This window comes from Aegilops tauschii, chromosome 4 (assembly GCF_002575655.3).
Source record: "Aegilops tauschii subsp. strangulata cultivar AL8/78 chromosome 4, Aet v6.0, whole genome shotgun sequence".
NCBI classification, from domain to species: domain Eukaryota; kingdom Viridiplantae; phylum Streptophyta; class Magnoliopsida; order Poales; family Poaceae; genus Aegilops; species Aegilops tauschii.
Window position 1 is genome coordinate 376,504,501 of NC_053038.3, and position 20,101 is coordinate 376,524,601.

The 20,101-nt window shown below is 45.8% G+C and overlaps 1 protein-coding gene across 2 annotated transcripts; it reads right to left on the minus strand.

Moving 5' to 3' along the window:
- Positions 1-11,413: 11,413 nt before the first annotated feature.
- Positions 11,414-12,624, minus strand: LOC120962543 (uncharacterized). Of its 2 annotated transcripts, XM_040386273.2 has the most exons (3): positions 12,411-12,624; positions 12,183-12,329; positions 11,414-12,052 (listed from the first exon to the last, which is right to left on the minus strand). In XM_040386273.2, the coding sequence occupies exons 1-3, from the start codon at positions 12,465-12,467 to the stop codon at positions 11,792-11,794; spliced, it is 465 nt and encodes a 154-aa protein (XP_040242207.1). In that variant the 5' UTR covers positions 12,468-12,624; the 3' UTR covers positions 11,414-11,791. The 2 variants fall into 2 exon arrangements, 1 of the variants encoding a protein (XP_040242207.1); XR_012182851.1 differs by lacking the exon at positions 12,183-12,329.
- Positions 12,625-20,101: the final 7,477 nt, after the last annotated feature.

Here is a 20,101-nt window from a genome sequence, read left to right on the forward strand (position 1 = left end):
GGGGCGCCCCCCATGGGCCTCCCCCCTGCGCCTAGGGTTGGAAACCCTAGGGTGGGGGGGGGGCGCCCCACTTGACTTGCGGGGGAAGTTTCCACCCCTTGGCCGCCGCCCCCCCCCCCCCCCATAGATGGGTTCTCGGCTGGCGCCCCCCCTCCCAGGGGGCCTATATAAAGGGGGGGAGGGAGGGCAGCAATACTACAGCCTTTGGCGCCTCCCTCCTCCCCTGCAACACCTCTCCCTCTCGCAGAAGCTTGGCGAAGCCCTGCCGAGATCCCGCTACATCCACCACCACGCCGTCGTGCTGCTGGATCTCCATCGACCTCTCCTTTCCCCTTGCTAGATCAAGAAGGAGGAGAACGTCGCTGCTCCGTACGTGTGTTGAACGCGGAGGTGCCGTCCGTTCGGCACTCGGTCATCGGTGATTTGGATCACGGCGAGTACGACTCCATCAAACCGTTCATTGGAACGCTTCCGCTCGCGATCTACAAGGGTATGTAGATGCACTCCTTTCCCCTCGTTGCTAGTATACTCCATAGATGGATCTTGGTGATGCGTAGGAAATTTTAAAATTCTGCTACGATCCCCAACAGTGGCATCATGAGCCAGGCCTATGCGTAGTTACTATGCACGAGTACAACACAAAGCAGTTGTGGGCGTAGATGTTGCCAATTCTTCTTGCCGCTACTAGTCTTATCTTGTTTCGGCCGTATTGTGGGATGAAGCGGCCCGGACCGACCTTACACGTACGCTTACGTGAGACAGGTTCCACCGACTGACATGCACTAGTTGCATAAGGTGGCTAGCGGGTGTCTGTCTCTCCCACTTTAGTCGGAACGGATTCGATGAAAAGGGTCCTTATGAAGGGTAAATAGAAATTGGCATATCATGTTGTGGTCTTACGTAGGTAAGAAACGTTCTTGCTAGAAACCTATTCAAGCCACGTAAAACTTGCAACAACAATTAGAGGATGTCTAACTTGTTTTTGCAGCATGTGCTATGTGATGTGATATTGCCAGAAGATGTGATGAATGATATATGTGATGTATGAGATTGATCATATCCTTGTAATAGGAATCACGACTTGCATGTCGATGAGTATGACAACCGGCAGGAGCCATAGGAGTTGTCTTTATTATTTTGTATGACCTGCGTGTCATTGAATAACGCCATGTAAATTACTTTACTTTATTGCTAAACGCGTTAGCCATAGAAGTAGAAGTAATCGTTGGCGTGACAACTTCATGAAGACACGATGATGGGGATCATGATGATGGAGATCATGGTGTCATGCCGGTGACAAATATGATCATGGCGCCCCGAAGATGGAGATCAAAGGAGCAAAATGATATTGGCCATATCATGTCACTATTTGATTGCATGTGATGTTTATCATGTTTTGCATCCTATTTGCTTAGAACGACGGTAGTAAGTAAGATGATCCCTTATGATAATTTCAAGAAAGTGGTCCCCCTAATTGTGCACCGTTGCGAAGGTTCGTTGTTTCGAAGCACCACGTGATGATCGGGTGTGATAGATTCTAACGTTCGAATACAACGGGTGTTGACAAGCCTAGCATGTACAAACATGGCCTCGGAACACACGCAATACACTTAGGTTGACTTGACGAGCCTAGCATGTACAGACATGGCCTCGGAACACGGAGGACCGAAAGGTCGAGCATGAGTCGTATAGAAGATACGATCAACATGGAGATGTTCACCGATCTTGACTAGTCCGTCTCACGTGATGATCGGACACGGCCTAGTTAACTCGGATCATGTTTCACTTAGATGACTAGAGGGATGTCTATCTGAGTGGGAGTTCATTCAATAATTTGATTATATGAACTTAATTATCATGAACTTAGTCTAAAATCTTTACAATATGTCTTGTAGATCAAATGGCCCACGTTGTCCTCAACTTCAACGCGTTCCTAGAGAAAACCAAGTTGAAAGATGATGGCAGCAACTATACGGACTGGGTCCGGAACCTGAGGATCATCCTCATAGCTGCCAAGAAAGATTATGTCCTAGAAGCACCGCTAGGTGAAGCACCAATCCCAGAGAACCAAGACGTTATGTATGCTTGGCAATCACGTGCTGATGATTACTCCCTCGTTCAGTCCGGCATGCTTTACAGCTTAGAACCGGGTCTCCAAAAGCGTTTTGAGAAACATGGAGCATATGAGATGTTCGAAGAGCTGAAAATGGTTTTCCAAGCTCATGCCCGGGTCGAGAGATATGAAGTCTCCGACAAGTTCTTCAGCTGTAAAATGGAGGAAAATAGTTCTGTTAGTGAACACATACTCAGAATGTCTGGGTTACACAACCGCTTGTCTCAGCTGGGAGTTAATCTCCCGGATGACGCGGTCATTGACAGAATCCTTCAGTCGCTTCCACCAAGCTACAAGAGCTTTGTGATGAACTTCAATATGCAGGGGATGGAAAAGACCATTCCTGAGGTATATTCGATGCTGAAATCAGCAGAGTGGAGATCAGAAAAGAACATCAAGTGTTGATGGTGAATAAAACCACTAAGTTCAAGAAGGGCAAGGGTAAGAAGAACTTCAAGAAGGACGACAAGGGAGTTGCCGCGCCCGGTAAGCCAGTTACTGGGAAGAAGCCAAGGAATGGACCCAAGCCTGAGACTGAGTGCTTTTATTGCAAGGGAAGTGGTCACTGGAAGCGGAACTGCCCCAAATACTTAGCGGACAAGAAGGCCGGCAACACCAAAGGTATATGTGATATACATGTAATTGATGTGTACCTTACCAGTACTCGTAGTAGCTCCTGGGTATTTGATACCGGTGCGGTTGCTCATATTTGTAACTCAAAACAGGAACTGCGGAATAAACGGAGACTGGCAAAGGACGAGGTGACGATGCGCGTCGGGAATGGTTCCAAGGTCGATGTGATCGCCGTCGGCACGCTACCTCTGCATCTACCTACGGGATTAGTTTTAAACCTCAATAATTGTTATTTAGTGCCAGCTTTGAGCATGAACATTGTATCTGGATCTCGTTTAATTCGAGATGGCTACTCATTTAAATCCGAGAATAATGGTTGTTCTATTTATATGAGAGATATGTTATATGGTCATGCCCCGCTGGTCAATGGTTTATTCTTGATGAATCTCGAACGTGATGTTACGCATATTCATAGTGTGAATACCAAAAGATGTAAAGTTGATAACGATAGTCCCACATACTTGTGGCACTGCCGCCTTGGTCACATTGGTGTCAAGCGCATGAAGAAGCTCCATGCAGATGGATTTTTGGAGTCTCTTGATTACGAATCATTTGACACGTGCGAACCATGCCTCATGGGTAAGATGACCAAGACTCCGTTCTCCGGAACAATGGAGCGAGCAACCAACTTATTGGAAATTATACATACCGATGTGTGCGGTCCAATGAGTGTTGAGGCTCGCGGAGGATATCGTTATGTTCTCACTCTCACTGATGACTTAAGTAGATATGGGTATGTCTACCTAATGAAACACAAGTCTGAAACCTTTGAAAAGTTCAAGGAATTTCAGAGTGAGGTTGAGAACCAATGTGACAGGAAAATAAAATTCTTACGATCAGATCGTGGTGGAGAATATTTAAGTCACGAATTTGGTGCGCACTTAAGGAAATGTGGAATCGTTTCACAACTCACGCCGCCTGGAACACCTCAGCGAAACGGTGTGTCCGAACGTCGTAATCGCACTCTATTGGATATGGTGCGATCGATGATGTCTCTTACCGATTTATCGCTCTCATTTTGGGGCTATGCTTTAGAGACTGCCGCATTCACTTTAAATAGGGCTCCGTCGAAATCCGTTGAGACGACACCGTATGAATTATGGTTTGGGAAGAAACCTAAGCTGTCGTTTCTAAAAGTTTGGGGATGCGATGCTTATGTCAAGAAACTTCAACCTGAAAAGCTCGAACCCAAGTCGGAGAAATGCGTCTTCATAGGATACCCCAAGGAAACTATTGGGTATACCTTCTACCTCAGATCCGAAGGCAAGATCTTCGTTGCCAAGAACGGGTCCTTTCTGGAGAAAGAGTTTCTCTCGAAATAAGTAAGTGGGAGGAAAGTGGAACTTGATGAAGTACTACCTCTTGAACCAGAAAGTAGCGCAGCTCAGGGAGATGTTCCTGTGGTGCCTGCACCGACTATAGAGGAAGTTAATGATGATGATGATCAAGGTACTTCGGATCAAGCTCCTACTGAACTTCGTATGTCCACAAGGACACGTTCTGTGCCAGAGTGGTACGGCAACCCTGTCTTGGAAATCATGTTGTTAGACAACGGTGAACCTTCGAACTATGAAGAAGCAATGGCGGGCCCAGATTCTGACAAATGGCTTGAAGCCATGCAATCCGAGATAGGATCCATGTATGAAAACAAAGTGTGGACTTTGATAGACTTGCCCGATGATCGGCGAGCGATAGAAAACAAATGGATATTTAAGAAGAAGACAGACGCGGATGGTAATGTGACCATCTATAAGGCTCGACTTGTCGCTAAGGGTTATCGACAAGTTCAAGGGGTTGACTACGATGAGACTTTCTCATCCGTAGCAAAGCTGAAGTCCATCCGAATCATGTTAGCAATTGCCGCATACTATGATTATGAGATATGGCAGATGGACATCAAAACGACATTCCTTAATGGCTTCCTTAAGGAAGAATTCTATATGATGCAGCCGGAAGGTTTTGTCGATCCTAAGAATGCTAACAAAGTATGCAAGCTCCAGCGCTCAATCTATGGGCTGGTGCAAGCATCTCGGAGTTGGAACATTCGCTTTGATGACATGATCAAAGCGTTTGGGTTTACACAGACTTATGGAGAAGCCTGTGTTTACAAGAAAGTGAGTGGGAGCTCTGTAGCATTTCTCTTGTTGTATGTGGATGACATACTATTGATGGGAAATGATATAGAATTCTTGGAAAGTATAAAGGCCTATTTGAATAAGTGTTTTTCAATGAAGGACCTTGGAGAAGCTGCTTATATATTAGGCATCAAGATCTATAGAGATAGATCAAGACCCTCATTGGTCTTTCACAGAGTACGTACCTTGACAAGATATTGAAGAAGTTCAATATGGATCAGTCCAAGAAGGGGTTCTTGCCTGTATTGCAAGGTGTACAATTGAGCACGGCTCAATGCCCGACCACGGCAGAAGATGGAGAAAAGATGAGTGTCATCCCCTATGCCTCGGCCATAGGGTCTATTATGTATGCCATGCTGTGTACCAGACCTGATGTAAACCTTGCCGTAAGTTTGGTAGGAAGGTACCAAAGTAATCCCGGCATGGAACACTGGACAACGGTCAAGAATATCCTGAAGTACCTAAAGAGGACTAAGGCTATGTTTCTCGTTTATGGAGGTGACGAAGAGCTCGTCGTAAAGGGTTTCGTCGACGCTAGCTTCGACACAGATCTGGATGACTCGAAGTCACAAACTGGATACGTGTATATTTTGAATGGAGGAGCAGTAAGCTGGTGCAGTTGCAAGCAAAGCGTCATGGCGGGATCTACATGTGAAGCAGAGTACATGGCAGCCTCGGAGGCAGCGCAGGAAGCAGTCTGGATGAAGGAGTTCATTACCGATCTAGGGGTGATTCCCAATGCGTCGGGCCCGATGACTCTCTTCTGTGACAACACTGGAGCTATTGCCCTTGCCAAGGAGCCCAGGTTTCATAGGAAGACCAGGCATATCAAGCGTCGCTTCAACTCCATTCGTGAAAGTGTTCAAAATGGAGACATAGATATTTGTAAAGTACATACGGACCTGAATGTAGCAGATCCGTTGACTAAACCTCTCCCTAGAGCAAAACATGATCAACACCAGAACGCAATGGGTGTTCGATTCATCACAATGTAACTAGATTATTGACTCTAGTGCAAGTGGGAGACTGTTGAAAATATGCCCTAGAGGCAATAATAAATGGTTATTATTATATTTCTTTGTTCATAATAATTGTCTATTGTTCATTCTATAATTGTGTTAACCGGAAATCGTAATACATGTGTGAATACATAGACCACAACGTGTCCCTAGTAAGCCTCTAGTTGACTAGCTCGTTGATCAACAGATAGTCATGGTTTCCTGACTATGGACATTGGATGTCATTGATCACATCATTAGGAGAATGATGTGATGGACAAGACCCAATCCTAAGCATAGCTCAAAGATCGTGTAGTTTGTTTGCTAGAGCTTTTCCAATGTCAAGTATCTTTTCCTTAGACCATGAGATCGTGCAACTCCCGGATACCATAGGAGTGCTTTGGGTGTGCCAAACGTCACAACGTAACTGGGTGACTATAAAGGTACACTACGGTATCTCCGAAAGTGTCTGTTGAGTTGGCACGGATCGAGACTGGGATTTGTCACTCCGTATGACGGAGAGGTATCTCTGGGCCCACTCGGTAATTCATCATCATAATGAGCTCAATGTGACTAAGGAGTTAGCCACGGGATCATGCATTACAATACGAGTAAAGTGACTTGCCGGTAACGAGATTGAACAAGGTATTGGGATACCGACGATCGAATCTCGGGCAAGTAACATACCGATTGACAAAGGGAATTGTATACCGGATTGATTGAATCCTCGACATCGTGGTTCATCCGATGAGATCATCATGGAACATGTGGGAGCCAACATGGGTATCCAGATCCCGCTGTTGGTTATTGACCGGAGAGGCGTCTCGGTCATGTCTGCATGTCTCCCGAACCCGTAGGGTCTACACACTTAATGTTCGGTGATGCTAGGGTTGTAGAGATATGAGTATGTGGAAACCCGAAAGTTGTTTGGAGTCCCGGATGAGATCTCGGACGTCACGAGGAGATTCGGAATGGTCCGGAGGTGAAGAATTATATATAGGAAGTCCAGTTTCGGCCACCGGGAAGGTTTCGGGGGTTATCGGTATTGTACCGGGACCACCGGAAGGGTCCCGGGGGTCCACCGGGTGGGGCCACCTATCCCGGAGGGCCCCATGGGCTGAAGTGGGAAGGGAACCAGCCTTAGTTGGCTGGGGCGCCCCCATGGGCCTCCCCCCTACGCCTAGGGTTGGAAACCCTAGGGTGGGGGGCGCCCCACTTGACTTGGGGGGGGGGGGGGGAGTTCCCCCCCCTTGGCCGCCGCCCCCGCCATAGATGGGTTCTTGGCCGGCGCCCCCCTCCCAGGGGGCCTATATAAAGGGGGGAGGGAGGGCAGCAATACTACAGCCTTTGGCGCCTCCCTCCTCCCCTGCAACACCTCTCCCTCTCGCAGAAGCTTGGCGAAGCCCTGCCGAGATCCCGCTACATCCACCACCACGCCGTCGTGCTGCTGGATCTCCATCAACCTCTCCTTTCCCCTTGCTGGATCAAGAAGGAGGAGAACGTCGCTGCTCCGTACGTGTGTTGAACGCGGAGGTGCCGTCCGTTCGGCACTCGGTCATCGGTGATTTGGATCACGGCGAGTATGACTCCATCAACCCGTTCATTGGAACGCTTCCGCTCGCGATCTACAAGGGTATGTAGATGCACTGCTTTCCCCTCGTTGCTAGTATACTCCATAGATGGATCTTGGTGATGCGTAGGAAATTTTAAAATTCTGCTATGATCCCCAACAGTGGCATCATGAGCCAGGCCTATGCGTAGTTACTATGCACGAGTACAACACAAAGCAGTTGTGGGCGTAGATGTTGCCAATTCTTCTTGCCGCTACTAGTCTTATGTTGTTTCGGTGGTATTGTGGGATGAAGCGGCCCGGACCGACCTTACACGTACGCTTACGTGAGACAGGTTCCACCGACTGACATGCACTAGTTGCATAAGGTGGCTAGTGGGTGTCTGTCTCTCCCACTTTAGTCGGAACGGATTCGATGAAAAGGGTCCTTATGAAGGGTAAATAGAAATTGGCATATCATGTTGTGGTCTTACGTAGGTAAGAAACGTTCTTGCTAGAAACCTATTCAAGCCACGTAAAACTTGCAACAACAATTAGAGGACGTCTACAACCCTAGCGTCACCGAACCTTAAGTGTGTAGACCCTACGGGTTCGGGAGACATGCAGACATGACCGAGACGACTCTCCGGTCAATAACCAACAGTGGGATCTGGATACCCATGTTGGCTCCCACATGTTCCATGATGATCTCATCGGATGAACCACGATGTCAAGGATTCAATCAATCCCGTATACAATTCCCTTTGTCAATTGGTACGTTACTTGCCCGAGATTCGATCGTCGGTATCCCAATACCTTGTTCAATCTCGTTACTGGCAAGTCACTTTACTCGTACCGTAATGCATGATCCCCTGACCAAACACTTGGTCACATTGAGCTCATTATGATAATGCATTACCGAGTGGGCCCAGAGATACCTCTCCGTCATACGGAGTGACAAATCCCAATCTCGATTCGTGCCAACCCAACAGACAATTTCGGAGATACCTGTAGTGCACCTTTATAGACACCCAGTTACGTTGTGATGTTTGGCACACCCAAAGCACTCCTATGGTATCCAGGAGTTGCACAATCTCATGGTCTAAGGAAATGATACTTGACATTTGGAAAAGCTCTAGCAAACGAACTACATGATCTTGTGCTATGCTTAGGATTGGATCTTGTCCATCACATCATTCTCCTAATGATGTGATCCCGTTATCAATGACATCCAATGTCCATAGTCAGGAAACCATGACTATCTGTTGATCAACGAGCTAGTCAACTAGAGGCTCACTAGGGACATGTTGTGGTCTATGTATTCACACATGTATTACGATTTCCGGATAACACAATTATAGCATGAACAATAGACAATTATCATGAACAAGGAAATATAATAATAACCATTTTATTATTGCCTCTAGGGCATATTTCCAACACTTGGCGGCATCGTCGTCAGCCGTGGAGTCGATGTAGAGGAAGTAGTGGAAGCAGAGGCGGACAAAGAGAGGGACGGGTCGGGAGCAGTCGCGTCGAGATGCTCCCCAAAAACCTTATTGCTGTTCTCCCGGGCAGGATCTCGAATGACAGGGTTCCGGAGGCACCTGCTCTCCCGACTAATCGTGCACGCGGTCGTCGGGATGGGATCGCCGGAAGCAGCACAGAGAGAGGAACAGTAGATGACGGCTAGGGTTGTGCGAGAGGGAGTGAGTGAACTGAGTTAAGGTTCACTCCACTGACCAACGCCTTCTTATATAAGCCGTCGGGTAGATGGGCCTAGGCTCAGGCCCACGACCGAGTCCGTCAACAGCCCACGGTCCAACGTCTCGGACAGTGGCGCTTCCGTAAGCGACTCGTTAATTAATATGAGATTAATTAACCATTCTTGACCGGCAAAAATAAGCTTCGGCTCGGCTCATTCCTGCAACCCGCGGCGCGCGCGCGTCGTGACGAGGCGAGGCGAGGCGGGTGGAGGAGGAGGAGGAGCGCGCGTGTACAACTCCTATTCCCAAGCTCCCAATAGCAAGTGGTAGAGCATCCCTTATGAAGAGGTCTCACTCTTCTTACTGTAGCAGTATGGTACTAAACTTCCCACACTTCCCACCACTTGTCGTACACATGCATGGGCCTTAGAGATTAACTAGGGATTATTGTCTTATATGGGCCTAAGCCCATCCATAATCCATCACAACCTACCGAGTACCTACACACATTACAAACGGGATGGTTGCAGCACCCCTGGCTGCCGGGCGTGGTGGATAGTGCCGGCGTGCCGCTGTTGCGTCGGCCGAATGGGGCGGGTACTGGGTGGCTCCTGGCCTCCTGGGAACGGGCTATGGTAGTGGATCGATCGAGCTCCGCCTCCCTTCCAGTACGGCGAGTTGCAGGCGAGGCAGCGAGTAGCTTTTTTTAGGGGCAGGCGGCGAGTAGCTAGGCGGTGAATCAAGGGACACGAGTAGGTGCGGCTATGCGCACTGGGTCGGGGCAATGCTTCCTGGGGTTTTTTATAGAGAAAATTTCACTACAAGACCTATTACTTGCGCTGGTGCCCACTTTAGTCCCCGTGGTTACAAATACCCAAAGTACTGTCACCAAACTTGCACTTGGGGGTCATCTACGGTCCATTATACGGTTTTGTGTACGCATGTGCTGAGCTGGCGCTAGTCAACAGATGCCAAGTGTGTATTGACTGCCACATGTGCCCAGCTCGCTCGAATACGCATGCATGCGGGTTTTTTTTTTGCAAAACTGCCAGAACAAAAGATCTGCCCCCCCACCTGGTCGCACACCTGGTCGGGTCGAGCCACACGCGCTCCGACCGAGCCCACCCGCTGCCCGCTCCCTACCGTAGCTCGCAGACTCTGCCATCGCCGCCTCCCTCCATCGTGTCACCGCCGCCGCCGCCCTCTCTCCGCCGCCACAGCCATTGCTTCCACCCTCTCTCCTCATGTCATCTTCGAGCTCTGTTCGATCTGGGCTACGTGGCCGCTCCATTGTAGTTCCATTGATCCCGTGCCCGGATTGTGGCCAGTAAGTCAAGTTCTACCGCTCTAGTACCGACGAGCACGAGGGGTGGGTCTTCTACAGGTGCACCAAACACCAGGTCAAGTTCCTCTACCTTCTATTGGTTGGTGATCTGTACATGCTCCATATTGCCACTTGTTCTGATCAGATTGATCTATAAGACTGCATTAGGGTTTTGGGTCAGATTAGGGTACTGCAATTGGTTGGTGTTGCTGAATATGCTGTGTTTACTCTATTTTATAGTTAATTGAATATGCCCTAATAGTTAACTGAACTTTATAGTTAACTAAACTTTTTCAGTTAATTGAATATGCTGTGTTTCCTCTATTTTATAGGTCATTTGTGATTTCTGGCATTGGGAGCTTCAATATGTGCAGCATCTTGTTGAACATAGGGTTCTTGTTGGTGATGCTGTTGTGGATGCAATAGGAGCAGCTGAGGATAAAAGGGAGGAGCTTGAGAGGAAGAGGACTGAAGCAATGAACACAAGAAGCATAGCCGGAAGGGGCATGGCCGGGAGAGGTGCTGGCATAGTTGATTTTGGGTCATTTGGCACCCCTAGTGAGAAAAACTTTGCTACCAAGCAGCAAGTTGCTATGCTGCTTGGATTAGATAGAGAAATCCTAGTGCTGCTGAAGCTGGTGATGGCTGTAGTTATGGTGCTTTGTGTGCTGTGTTCCATAGTAGTTATGAAGAAGTGAGATGTAGTGAAATCAGTGAGCACACTAAGTGGATTAAGTACTTGTTTTGGGGTTGGATGCTTGCTTTGGTGGTTGTAATGGTTGCATGCTGTGATGGTTGTAATGGATAACTGATCAAGTAATATGAAGACTGGAGTTATGTACCAATGTTGTTATGTTATCTTGGAATGTTGAATATGTACCAATGTTGTTATGTTGCTTCTTTATTTAAACAGCAACACAGCGTGTCAATTCAATTCTAATCATTTAACAACATATTACAGTTGAAAACCAAATCCATTCCACTTAAAATTCAGTTGTTAGGCAAGATAAATTTAGTTGACAACCAAATCCATTTCACAACATACTTGGACAAATTCAGTTTACACAGGGACAAGAACAAGATAAGTTCAGTCAAAATCATTCAGCATCCCCTTAAGCTTCCTTATCTTCTCCTTGGTCTCCTCATTGTGTTTGAATAAGTCACCAATCATGTACTCAAGCTTTCTCTTCTCTTGCTTCAATTGATCCCTCTCCTGCATGACTTGGTCCCTCTCTTTCTCTGCCTTAGCCCTGAATACCTGATGAATGTTTGTTACTGATTTGTCAGTGCTCTTCTTCTTCTCAAGCTCTTCCCTCAGATCAGCCAGAGAAATTTATGTGTTGCCTAATTGGCTCATTGCCTGCTCCTTTTTAGCCACCATCTTGGCAAAATCAAGCTTGAAATGTCTCAGCTCATTCTCCATTTTTGTCTTCTCTTCCATGATCTTCAAGTTCTGTTTAGCACTCAACACATTTTGTGTTAGCCTTTGTTTTGTCTCCTCTTCATACATGCTCCATCTGGTAGCTAGGGTCATCTTCAATGCTTCAGGCCACTCAGGGTCTATCCATTCCACAAAGGTGCATTTAGGTACTTCCTATCATCCAAACAAACATTCAATTAAGTTACATTATTCAGTTAACTGCAAATCTCTAGATAAAAGCCACTGTCACTGTCAAATGGTGAAATGGAATTAAAATGTCACTATTATCTGGATTTTTACAAACCTTGTGTGCACAAGCCAGGAATCTTCTTCCACTGTCAACTGATTGAAAAGCCACATGCTTCTCACACAAAGATCCATGCTCACATGTAAAGCTAGGCAGATCTGTGGCCAGGCCAGTCCATTCTTTGCAGAAAATTGTGGCAGGAGGCTAAATTTTTTGTTGCATTTTTTAAGTATAACCCTAGAAGTCGTTTAACCCTAGCTGCGTTGAGGAGAGGACATGACTAACCTTACTGGTCACTGAGTCATCTTCATAAGAGGTTGGGAGAACATCCCAGGACACCATGGTTGCCGCTGGAGACCAGCGGAAGAGGAGTAGAGGAAGGGCAAATAGAGGAGGAAAATGGAGGATGAAGATGAAGATGTAGATCTGGTGGAAGAGGAGGAAGAAGAAGGGGATCTGGTGGTGGATCTGGTGGTTGCTCTGGTGGTGTTGGTGACCAAAGGTGCATGCATAATGCAAGTTAAAGGTGTGCAAGTACAAACTTGAACCAGTTGGTGGACCAAAGGTGTTGAGCAAGTTAACTGAATTTGTTGACAAAATTCAGTTAACTTCAGTAGCATCAACAAACAAAATTTAGTTAACTTCTTTTGGATTGTAGCCTTATATAGCAACAAAACACTTTTGGATTGTTGCCTTATATAGCAACAAGACAACATCAACAGCATCAACATGGCAGAGAGGACATTACAACATCAACAGCATAAGCTACACTATTTTGTAGCACTTCATTATTGCCACTTACTTAGTTCAACAAGACAGCATCAACATCCATATATAGCAACTAGACAGTAGCATCAATAGCCTTACATAACAACTGGGATCGATCATCAACATCAACAGAGAACATAAAACAACATGAGATCTCAAACAACATCAACAACATAGTTCAACTGCCACTTAGTTCAACAACCAGCCAACACATAGTTCAACATTGCCAACAGAAATTAGAAATAACTTATGTGCTTAATATACAAGCACACCTAACAAACTACACTATTTTATAACTTATATGCTGAAAATCTGTATATTTTAGCATACCAAACTAACTACAACTGCATCTTCTTCATGTTGGCAACTGCATCTTCTTCATCTTTAGTTCTTCATCTTCTGGAGGCGCTCCGAGCGGCGAACCTCCATGGCAACTGTCACCTTCCTCTTCTTCTTCCTCTCTGGCTGTGCTGCGATGTCAACCTGTGCTTCCAGGCCCAAGACCACCTCCACCTCTTTCTTGACGATGTCAGTAACATCTGGAAGTAGCTCGACGTTAATGGGGCGGTGCTTGTCACCCTCCCTGGCGACGGGCGTCACCATCTGGACCTCCGGTTCGAGGATGACGGGCACTGCCACATTGACCGCCAGCTCGTCGTTAGAGAGGACAATCACCTCCGGCTCTTCCCAGCCAGCCGACCAGGACGAGTCGGCGTCGTAGCTAGAGGTGTCGTCGGAGTCATACTCCGAATCGGATGAGTCGGCGTCGGAGACGTCGTCGCGCACCAGCAGGTCGGGCTGGAAGCGGTCCCAGTAGACCATGTTGACAGGCGCGGGGACGACAACTTCGACATCCTTGACGCGCTCCATCCTGGAGGAAACGCGATGGGGATCAAGCTGCCGCGGCATGGTGGCGGACCGGTACATCCACCACCGCGCGCGCTGCTGCGGGTTGTTGGAGCGCGTCTCCTACATCCCGAAACAGAGGACCAACACCGGAGAGATACCTTTGGGGTCGGTGATGGCGTGGTCGAGCTCGTCCTCGTTCATGACCTTGAGGAGGCCACGCGCGTGGTGATGCATCATTCCGATGCTCGGGAACCAGTGCCCGATCTCCTTCAAGTCGGCACGCATGGCCTTGTCGTCACCTGCCAGGTCGTCGATGAGCCTCTGCTAGGTGGGGTTGTTGTCCATGGTGTCGACGGCGGTGTGGTGCTCGGCGGCGGGGGTTTTCTTGACGGTGGAATGGGAGTTTGGTAGCGGGGTAACTGAGGCGATGTGGGTGGACTGTGGACTGGAGGTGAGTGGAGAGTGGAGCGGTGGGTGGGCTTAAAGAGCAGAGAAGGAAACTGAAAAGGCATGGGCGATTGGGCCACTAGCAACTACTAAATAGTTAGTTTAGTACCTGGCCTTGATCAAAGCACTAGTACTACCCCATTGGCATTGCCCCCAACGTTCAATACCATAGGTCCTGGGTTCGAGACCTAGGCAAAACTTTTTTTGTTTGAATTTTAATTCTTTTTTATTTAATCAAAATTTGGTACATATGTTCAGTTTGCAGCAAATTCAGCAATACAAATTCAGTCATAATAATTTAGTGTGCATCAAATTCAGCAAAAATGGACAGCGAAGCAAAAATTCAGTGTGCATCAAGTTCAGTTTGCATCAAATTACTCAATGAACCACTTATGTCTGGTACATTTGAAATGAGTTACTGAATGAACTACATTTGAGCTCTAGTAGTTTCAAACACTTAGATTTAAGTTTTTGCCACAAAATCACTGAAATACAAGTGCAACAGCACTGCTTCATCTGAACTCATCGAACATGTTGACTCTTTTCTTCTTAGGCACATGTCCACTTGGCCCTCCTGCTTGGTTCTTCTCTTCAGCTCTTCTTCTCTTGGCCTCTTCTTACTATTTCTTCTTTGCTTCTTGATCCTATTTTTTCTTCAGTGTTGCAATAGCTCTCTTTGCTTCTTGCTCTTCTGTTCTCTTCATTGCTGCCTCTGCCTTAGCTGCAATTGCTTCAATTGCCCTGGCCTCCTTCTCTTCTTGTAATGCTGCTTTTCTTGCTGTTGAAGCTTCCAACTTTGCTGCTGTTTCCTCAGCCTTCTTCTCTTTTGCTGCTCTTCTTCTTCTGGCTGCCTTCTCTGCTTTCCTGATAGCAATTTCCTGCCTCTTTGCTTCAGCCTCCTCTGCCATCTCATTCATTGCCTCTAGTGCTTCATCTCTTCTGGCTGCCATCTGCCTTTCTTTGTCTCTTTTCATCTTCAGCAACTTCATGGTCAGGTTGCCACCATTTGTAGCTGTTGTTGTATGTGCTGAAGCTTGAGAACTGGATGCCTGTAATATGAATGTTGAATCTGGCAGAGTGCCTTCAGTTTCTCCTCTAGGTACACGCCTAGACTGCTGCATCTTATGAAGCATTGTACATCCAAAGTCTTGCACCTGTGCACAGCCAATCATCACAGGCTATCATCACTGCTATATCATATTAAATACAACCTAAAATAAATGGACAAAAAATATTACAATTTACTTGAAAGACAACTGGTGTATCATATTCATCCTCTTGTTGTTGTACTGGGCAATCATTCTATGTGGCATTGACATCTTCCTGTGTAAGTTGGCCATCATCTTGTGTGACATGAACCTCCTCCTGTGTGACTTGCCCACCATCTTGTGTGACATGAACCTCCTCCTGTGTGACTTGCCCACCATCTTGTTGTGCCATAACTGGTTCATCGTCAGACACATCCTCAGGAATAGCCCTTGGACCCCTTCTCACTTGTAGTTTTGGCAAAATGCCAGCTTTTCTAATATTACATCCTTTGATGTTGTGGCCCTGTTCATGGCAGTATGAACATGTTATTGTGCCTCCATGTCTGGTCAGTACCTTTGTGCCATCTTTCTTTTCAATCTCATAAGGCTGCTTTGTCCTACTCTTGTTTGAAGGCCTCCCAACTTTATTTTCATAGACAGGTTGTTTGATTTCACAACCATTCATTTTCTACCACTCACTCATATCTCTACAAGGCTTGATAATTGGCTTGTATGCTAACTTGAATGCTTCAATACTATCGCAGGAGTGCACCAAACTCTCTAGGTCAATTCTCTCATGTCTGCAGCATGCAATTGCATGGTGGCATGGAACTCCACTAAGATCCCACCTTTTGCATGTACAACTCTCTTCCTTGAGGCCAACAATGTATGTCTTGCTCCTGTTGTCAACCTGGAAAATGCCATCACCAGCCCCTGAAACGTTGCATGTAGCTGTGAGCTCTATATTCCTTTCAATTCTTTTCTTATTTTTGGGCATAAGAACTAGGCCAGTTCTCTGCTTCTTTTCTTTTGTTATAGAATCTGACCATGAGCTGGGTTTTGATCTTCTCAATCATTGATCTGAGATGCATCTCCCTGGCCTCAAGAATATATTTGTTGAAAACCTCACAGTTGTTGTTCAGAAGGATATCACACTTGACCAATTCTCTTTGGAAGGCCCTAACCCAATTGTTGGGTGGTAGCTGCTCAGGCCATTTGTATGCTTCTAGGCTGATGACCTTCATTTCCTCCATGCTTGCAGCCCACAGTTCTGGTGTTGTGCTCCTTGCACACTTCCATAACTGGTTCTTAAGAACATCTCCTTTGCGTGTTTGCTGAAAATTCTGCCATATATGCCTAACACAGTGTCTGTGGTCTTCATCAGGAAAATGCTGCCTCACTCCCTTGATCAACCCCTTTTGCTTGTCTGACATTATAGTCCATGGCTCTGTGCTCAGAATTCCCAAGTCACTCTTCAGATTTGACAGAAACCATTTCCATGTGTCAGTGTTCTCTACCTCAACAAATGCAAAAGCTAGAGGGTAAATGCAGTCATTAGGATCCATGCCAATAGCACACAACATAACACCTCCATACTTTGTCTTCAGGTGGCATGCATCCAAACAAATGACATGCCTACAGGCTTGCATGAAATCCCTTTTGCGGGCATCCAGAGAGAAATAATAACTTCCAAATATGCCATCATTGACACCTACATAGAAAGAGTTGCCTGGGTTTGATCTTTTGAATTCTGTTGCATAATCCCACATACTGTTATACTCCTCTAACTCATCTCCTTCAATGACTTTCTTCACTAGTCTCTTGGCCCTTCTAAGTTTGCTCCTTGTTGTAGTCATGTTCCAGTCCTTTTGAACAACCCTTGCAAAATTCTTCATGTTCATGTTTTCATCTGCTCTGAATGATTCAAGATATTTTCCTGCCATGAAGGGAGAAGTGAATGACTTGACACTCCATTTCTTTATGTAGGTATGCTTTGGGTTATACTTCTTGATCATGAAGCAGTTGATTCTCCCATCAAATGATGCAAACAAATACCATGGACACCCATCTTCACAAATGGCCTTAACTCTTTTCCTATCATTTCTAGGGCACTTGATGTCAACCCTTTCATGACATCTATACTCCTTGATAGCCCTCCTTAGTAACTCAGCACTAGCAAATGTCTGACGCACTTGGAACTCTTGTTTAGACAGGTCCTCTTCTCTGAAACATTTGAAATTCAGCTTAACCTTATCTTCATCAGAAGAAGGCAAGCACATGTCCACATCTTCAGTAGGATCATCGGCTTCTTCTTGGACTGCTTTACCTTTGCCTTTCTCACAATCAACATTTTTGTCAAACAAGTCATCATCATCTTGCAGATAAATGTCTGAATCAACAATTTGTGGAATGAAATCTTCATCTGAATCTTGCATTACTGAACAACCAACTGTATCTGCTGCATCCATGTTTAAAACTCTACAGCTTTTTCTTCTGCCCTGAACTCAAATTGAAATGTATGCATGTACTCTCCCGGTTGAGGTGGTCCTGGCATGTAATCCTCTTCTTCTGACTCTTCCTCACTTTCTGATAGTGCATCTTCAACTAGACCTTGCCCAGCCTCATGATCTTTCATGAAAAAATTCATACATGTTGCAGAAAGAAAGCACTGATTCATGGCCTCCACTTAACAAATATATGATCTTTCATGGAAAAAATGATCATCTCATGCGCAAAACGCCTTATGATCAACAACTAGGCACTACTAGGGAAAAGCCTATACACAGAGGTATAGCTATAGCGCTGGTTAAAATAGGGCGCTACTGCTACTTTGTAGTAGCGCGTTCCAGGAAAGCGCGCTATAGCTACAACTATAGCAGTAGCGCGTGCGCAACAAAAAGCGCTACCACTATAAATCCCACCGTGTTGGCGGTAGGCTAGGAAAAGTAGTAGTGGTTCCGCACGAAGCGCGCTACCACAATGGTCATTGTTGCAACGTGTTTCCTGCGTAGAGCGCTATTGCTAAGAAAGAAAAGAAAAATGAAAAAAATTAGAAAAGTAAATGAAAATGAAAGAAGTAGCAAACAGAGAAATGAAAAAAAGAAAATGTAAGGATAAACAAAAGAAATAACTGCTTCCTATAGTAGTAGCGTTTTTTCCTAAAACGCCTATAGCTAACTTTGCTATAGCGTATTTCCTTAAGAGTGCTACTGCTAGTTCGACTTAACCACCCGCGGGCTCAAAATTTTGCTAAGTCCTCCTTTCCCCCTTGTTCCCCTAACTCCTCTGTCGCCGCCGCCCGAGCCCGAGCCTGCCCTCACCGCCGCCGCCCGAGGCCGCCCTCAACCTCACTGTCGCCGCCCTCGACCTCAGCGCCGCCGCCCGAGCCCGCCCAGGACCGCCGTCTCCTGATCCCGAGTCCGCCCTCGCCGCCCCTACCTCCGTCGCCGAGCACCTCCCCACCATCGTCTCTCCCCTCTCTGTAAGCCCCCCACCCCCTCTCTCTCTGCTTAGTTAGTAGATGTTTTTTAGTAGTAGTAGATGTTAATTTAGGGTTCATAGATAATGATTTTTAGTAGTATTAGATGTTAATTAGTAGTAGTGATGGTACTAGTTAACTAGGGCAGTATGGTTAATAGTAGATGTTTTTTTACTATTGTATAATGTAGTTTTTTACTGCTTTTAGTAAGTGTTTAAATAATTAGTAAGTAAATTAATAAACTAGTTGAACTAGTTTAGTTTTAGTTGAACTAGTTTAGTAAGTAAATTAATAAACTAGTTGAACTAGTTGAATTAATAGAACTAATGTATTTTTAGTAAGAAAATTAATATAACTAGTTGAACTAGTTTATTTTTAGAAAGAACTAGTTTTTTTCTAATATAGTAAGTTTATATTTAGTAAGAAACTAGTTGAACATGTCATATTTGTTGTTATTTTTTTAGTTTAAGCAATTATTCGGGATGTATTAGTGATAACCTATAGGGTTTTTGTTTTTGCAGAAATCAAGGAGCCCCTCCATCATCCCCGCCGTCGTCCCCGTCACCGACCCCCTCCGACCTTAAGGTGGGACCAGCCAAATATCCATGTCAATATGAGTCCTATAAGATATGATGTAGATAAAAACATGTATATCTTGTGTTGCTCAAATAGGATATGTGGTTGCCCAAGTGGTCGGTCATGTTCAGGTTACACCTCCGAGTGGCCTATGTTTTGCCGGAGTGTTGATTAATTTCTGTTTCGGCAAATTTCAGGCACTCGATATGTCCTTTTTTAGCAAAGGTCATGCCGGATTTTTCCATGAATTCTGGCATGACTTGTGCTAGAATATGTAGGAAATATCGAGTGGCCTGGATTTTCTCGAAAAATAATTAAACGACATTTCGACAGACCGATAGTCAACCCGTGATGAATAATAATTATCTAATTTAGATTTTTAGTACATATATTTAATTGTACAAGTTTAATCTTTGAATTATGAACGTAGGAAATGTCGTACTCGGACGACGAAAGTCTCCCGGGGGAGTGCAGCTGGTGCCACAACAATCGAGGTCTGTGCGACAGGCCTCACCTGGATGAAGATTGGCGCTTCAGCATTAAGCTCGAGGAGACCTTCGATGTTGAAACGGTACGCAACGACGACAAGTGTTTTTTTGTAATTAAGCACGACTTCAACTATTTCAACGTCTAATTTTCATCTTTTACAATTCGACTAGCTTATCCCATGCCATGCAAGACGCTATGTCTTGGAGAGGATGGGTTTCGAAGACCATGAAGATTTTGAAACAAAGAAAATACACCTAAGGACCCATCATGATATGGATTTTGAAGTAAATCTGTACAATTCTCAGAGCGTAACCCATTTTGGTTGCCAAAATTGGGAAGCA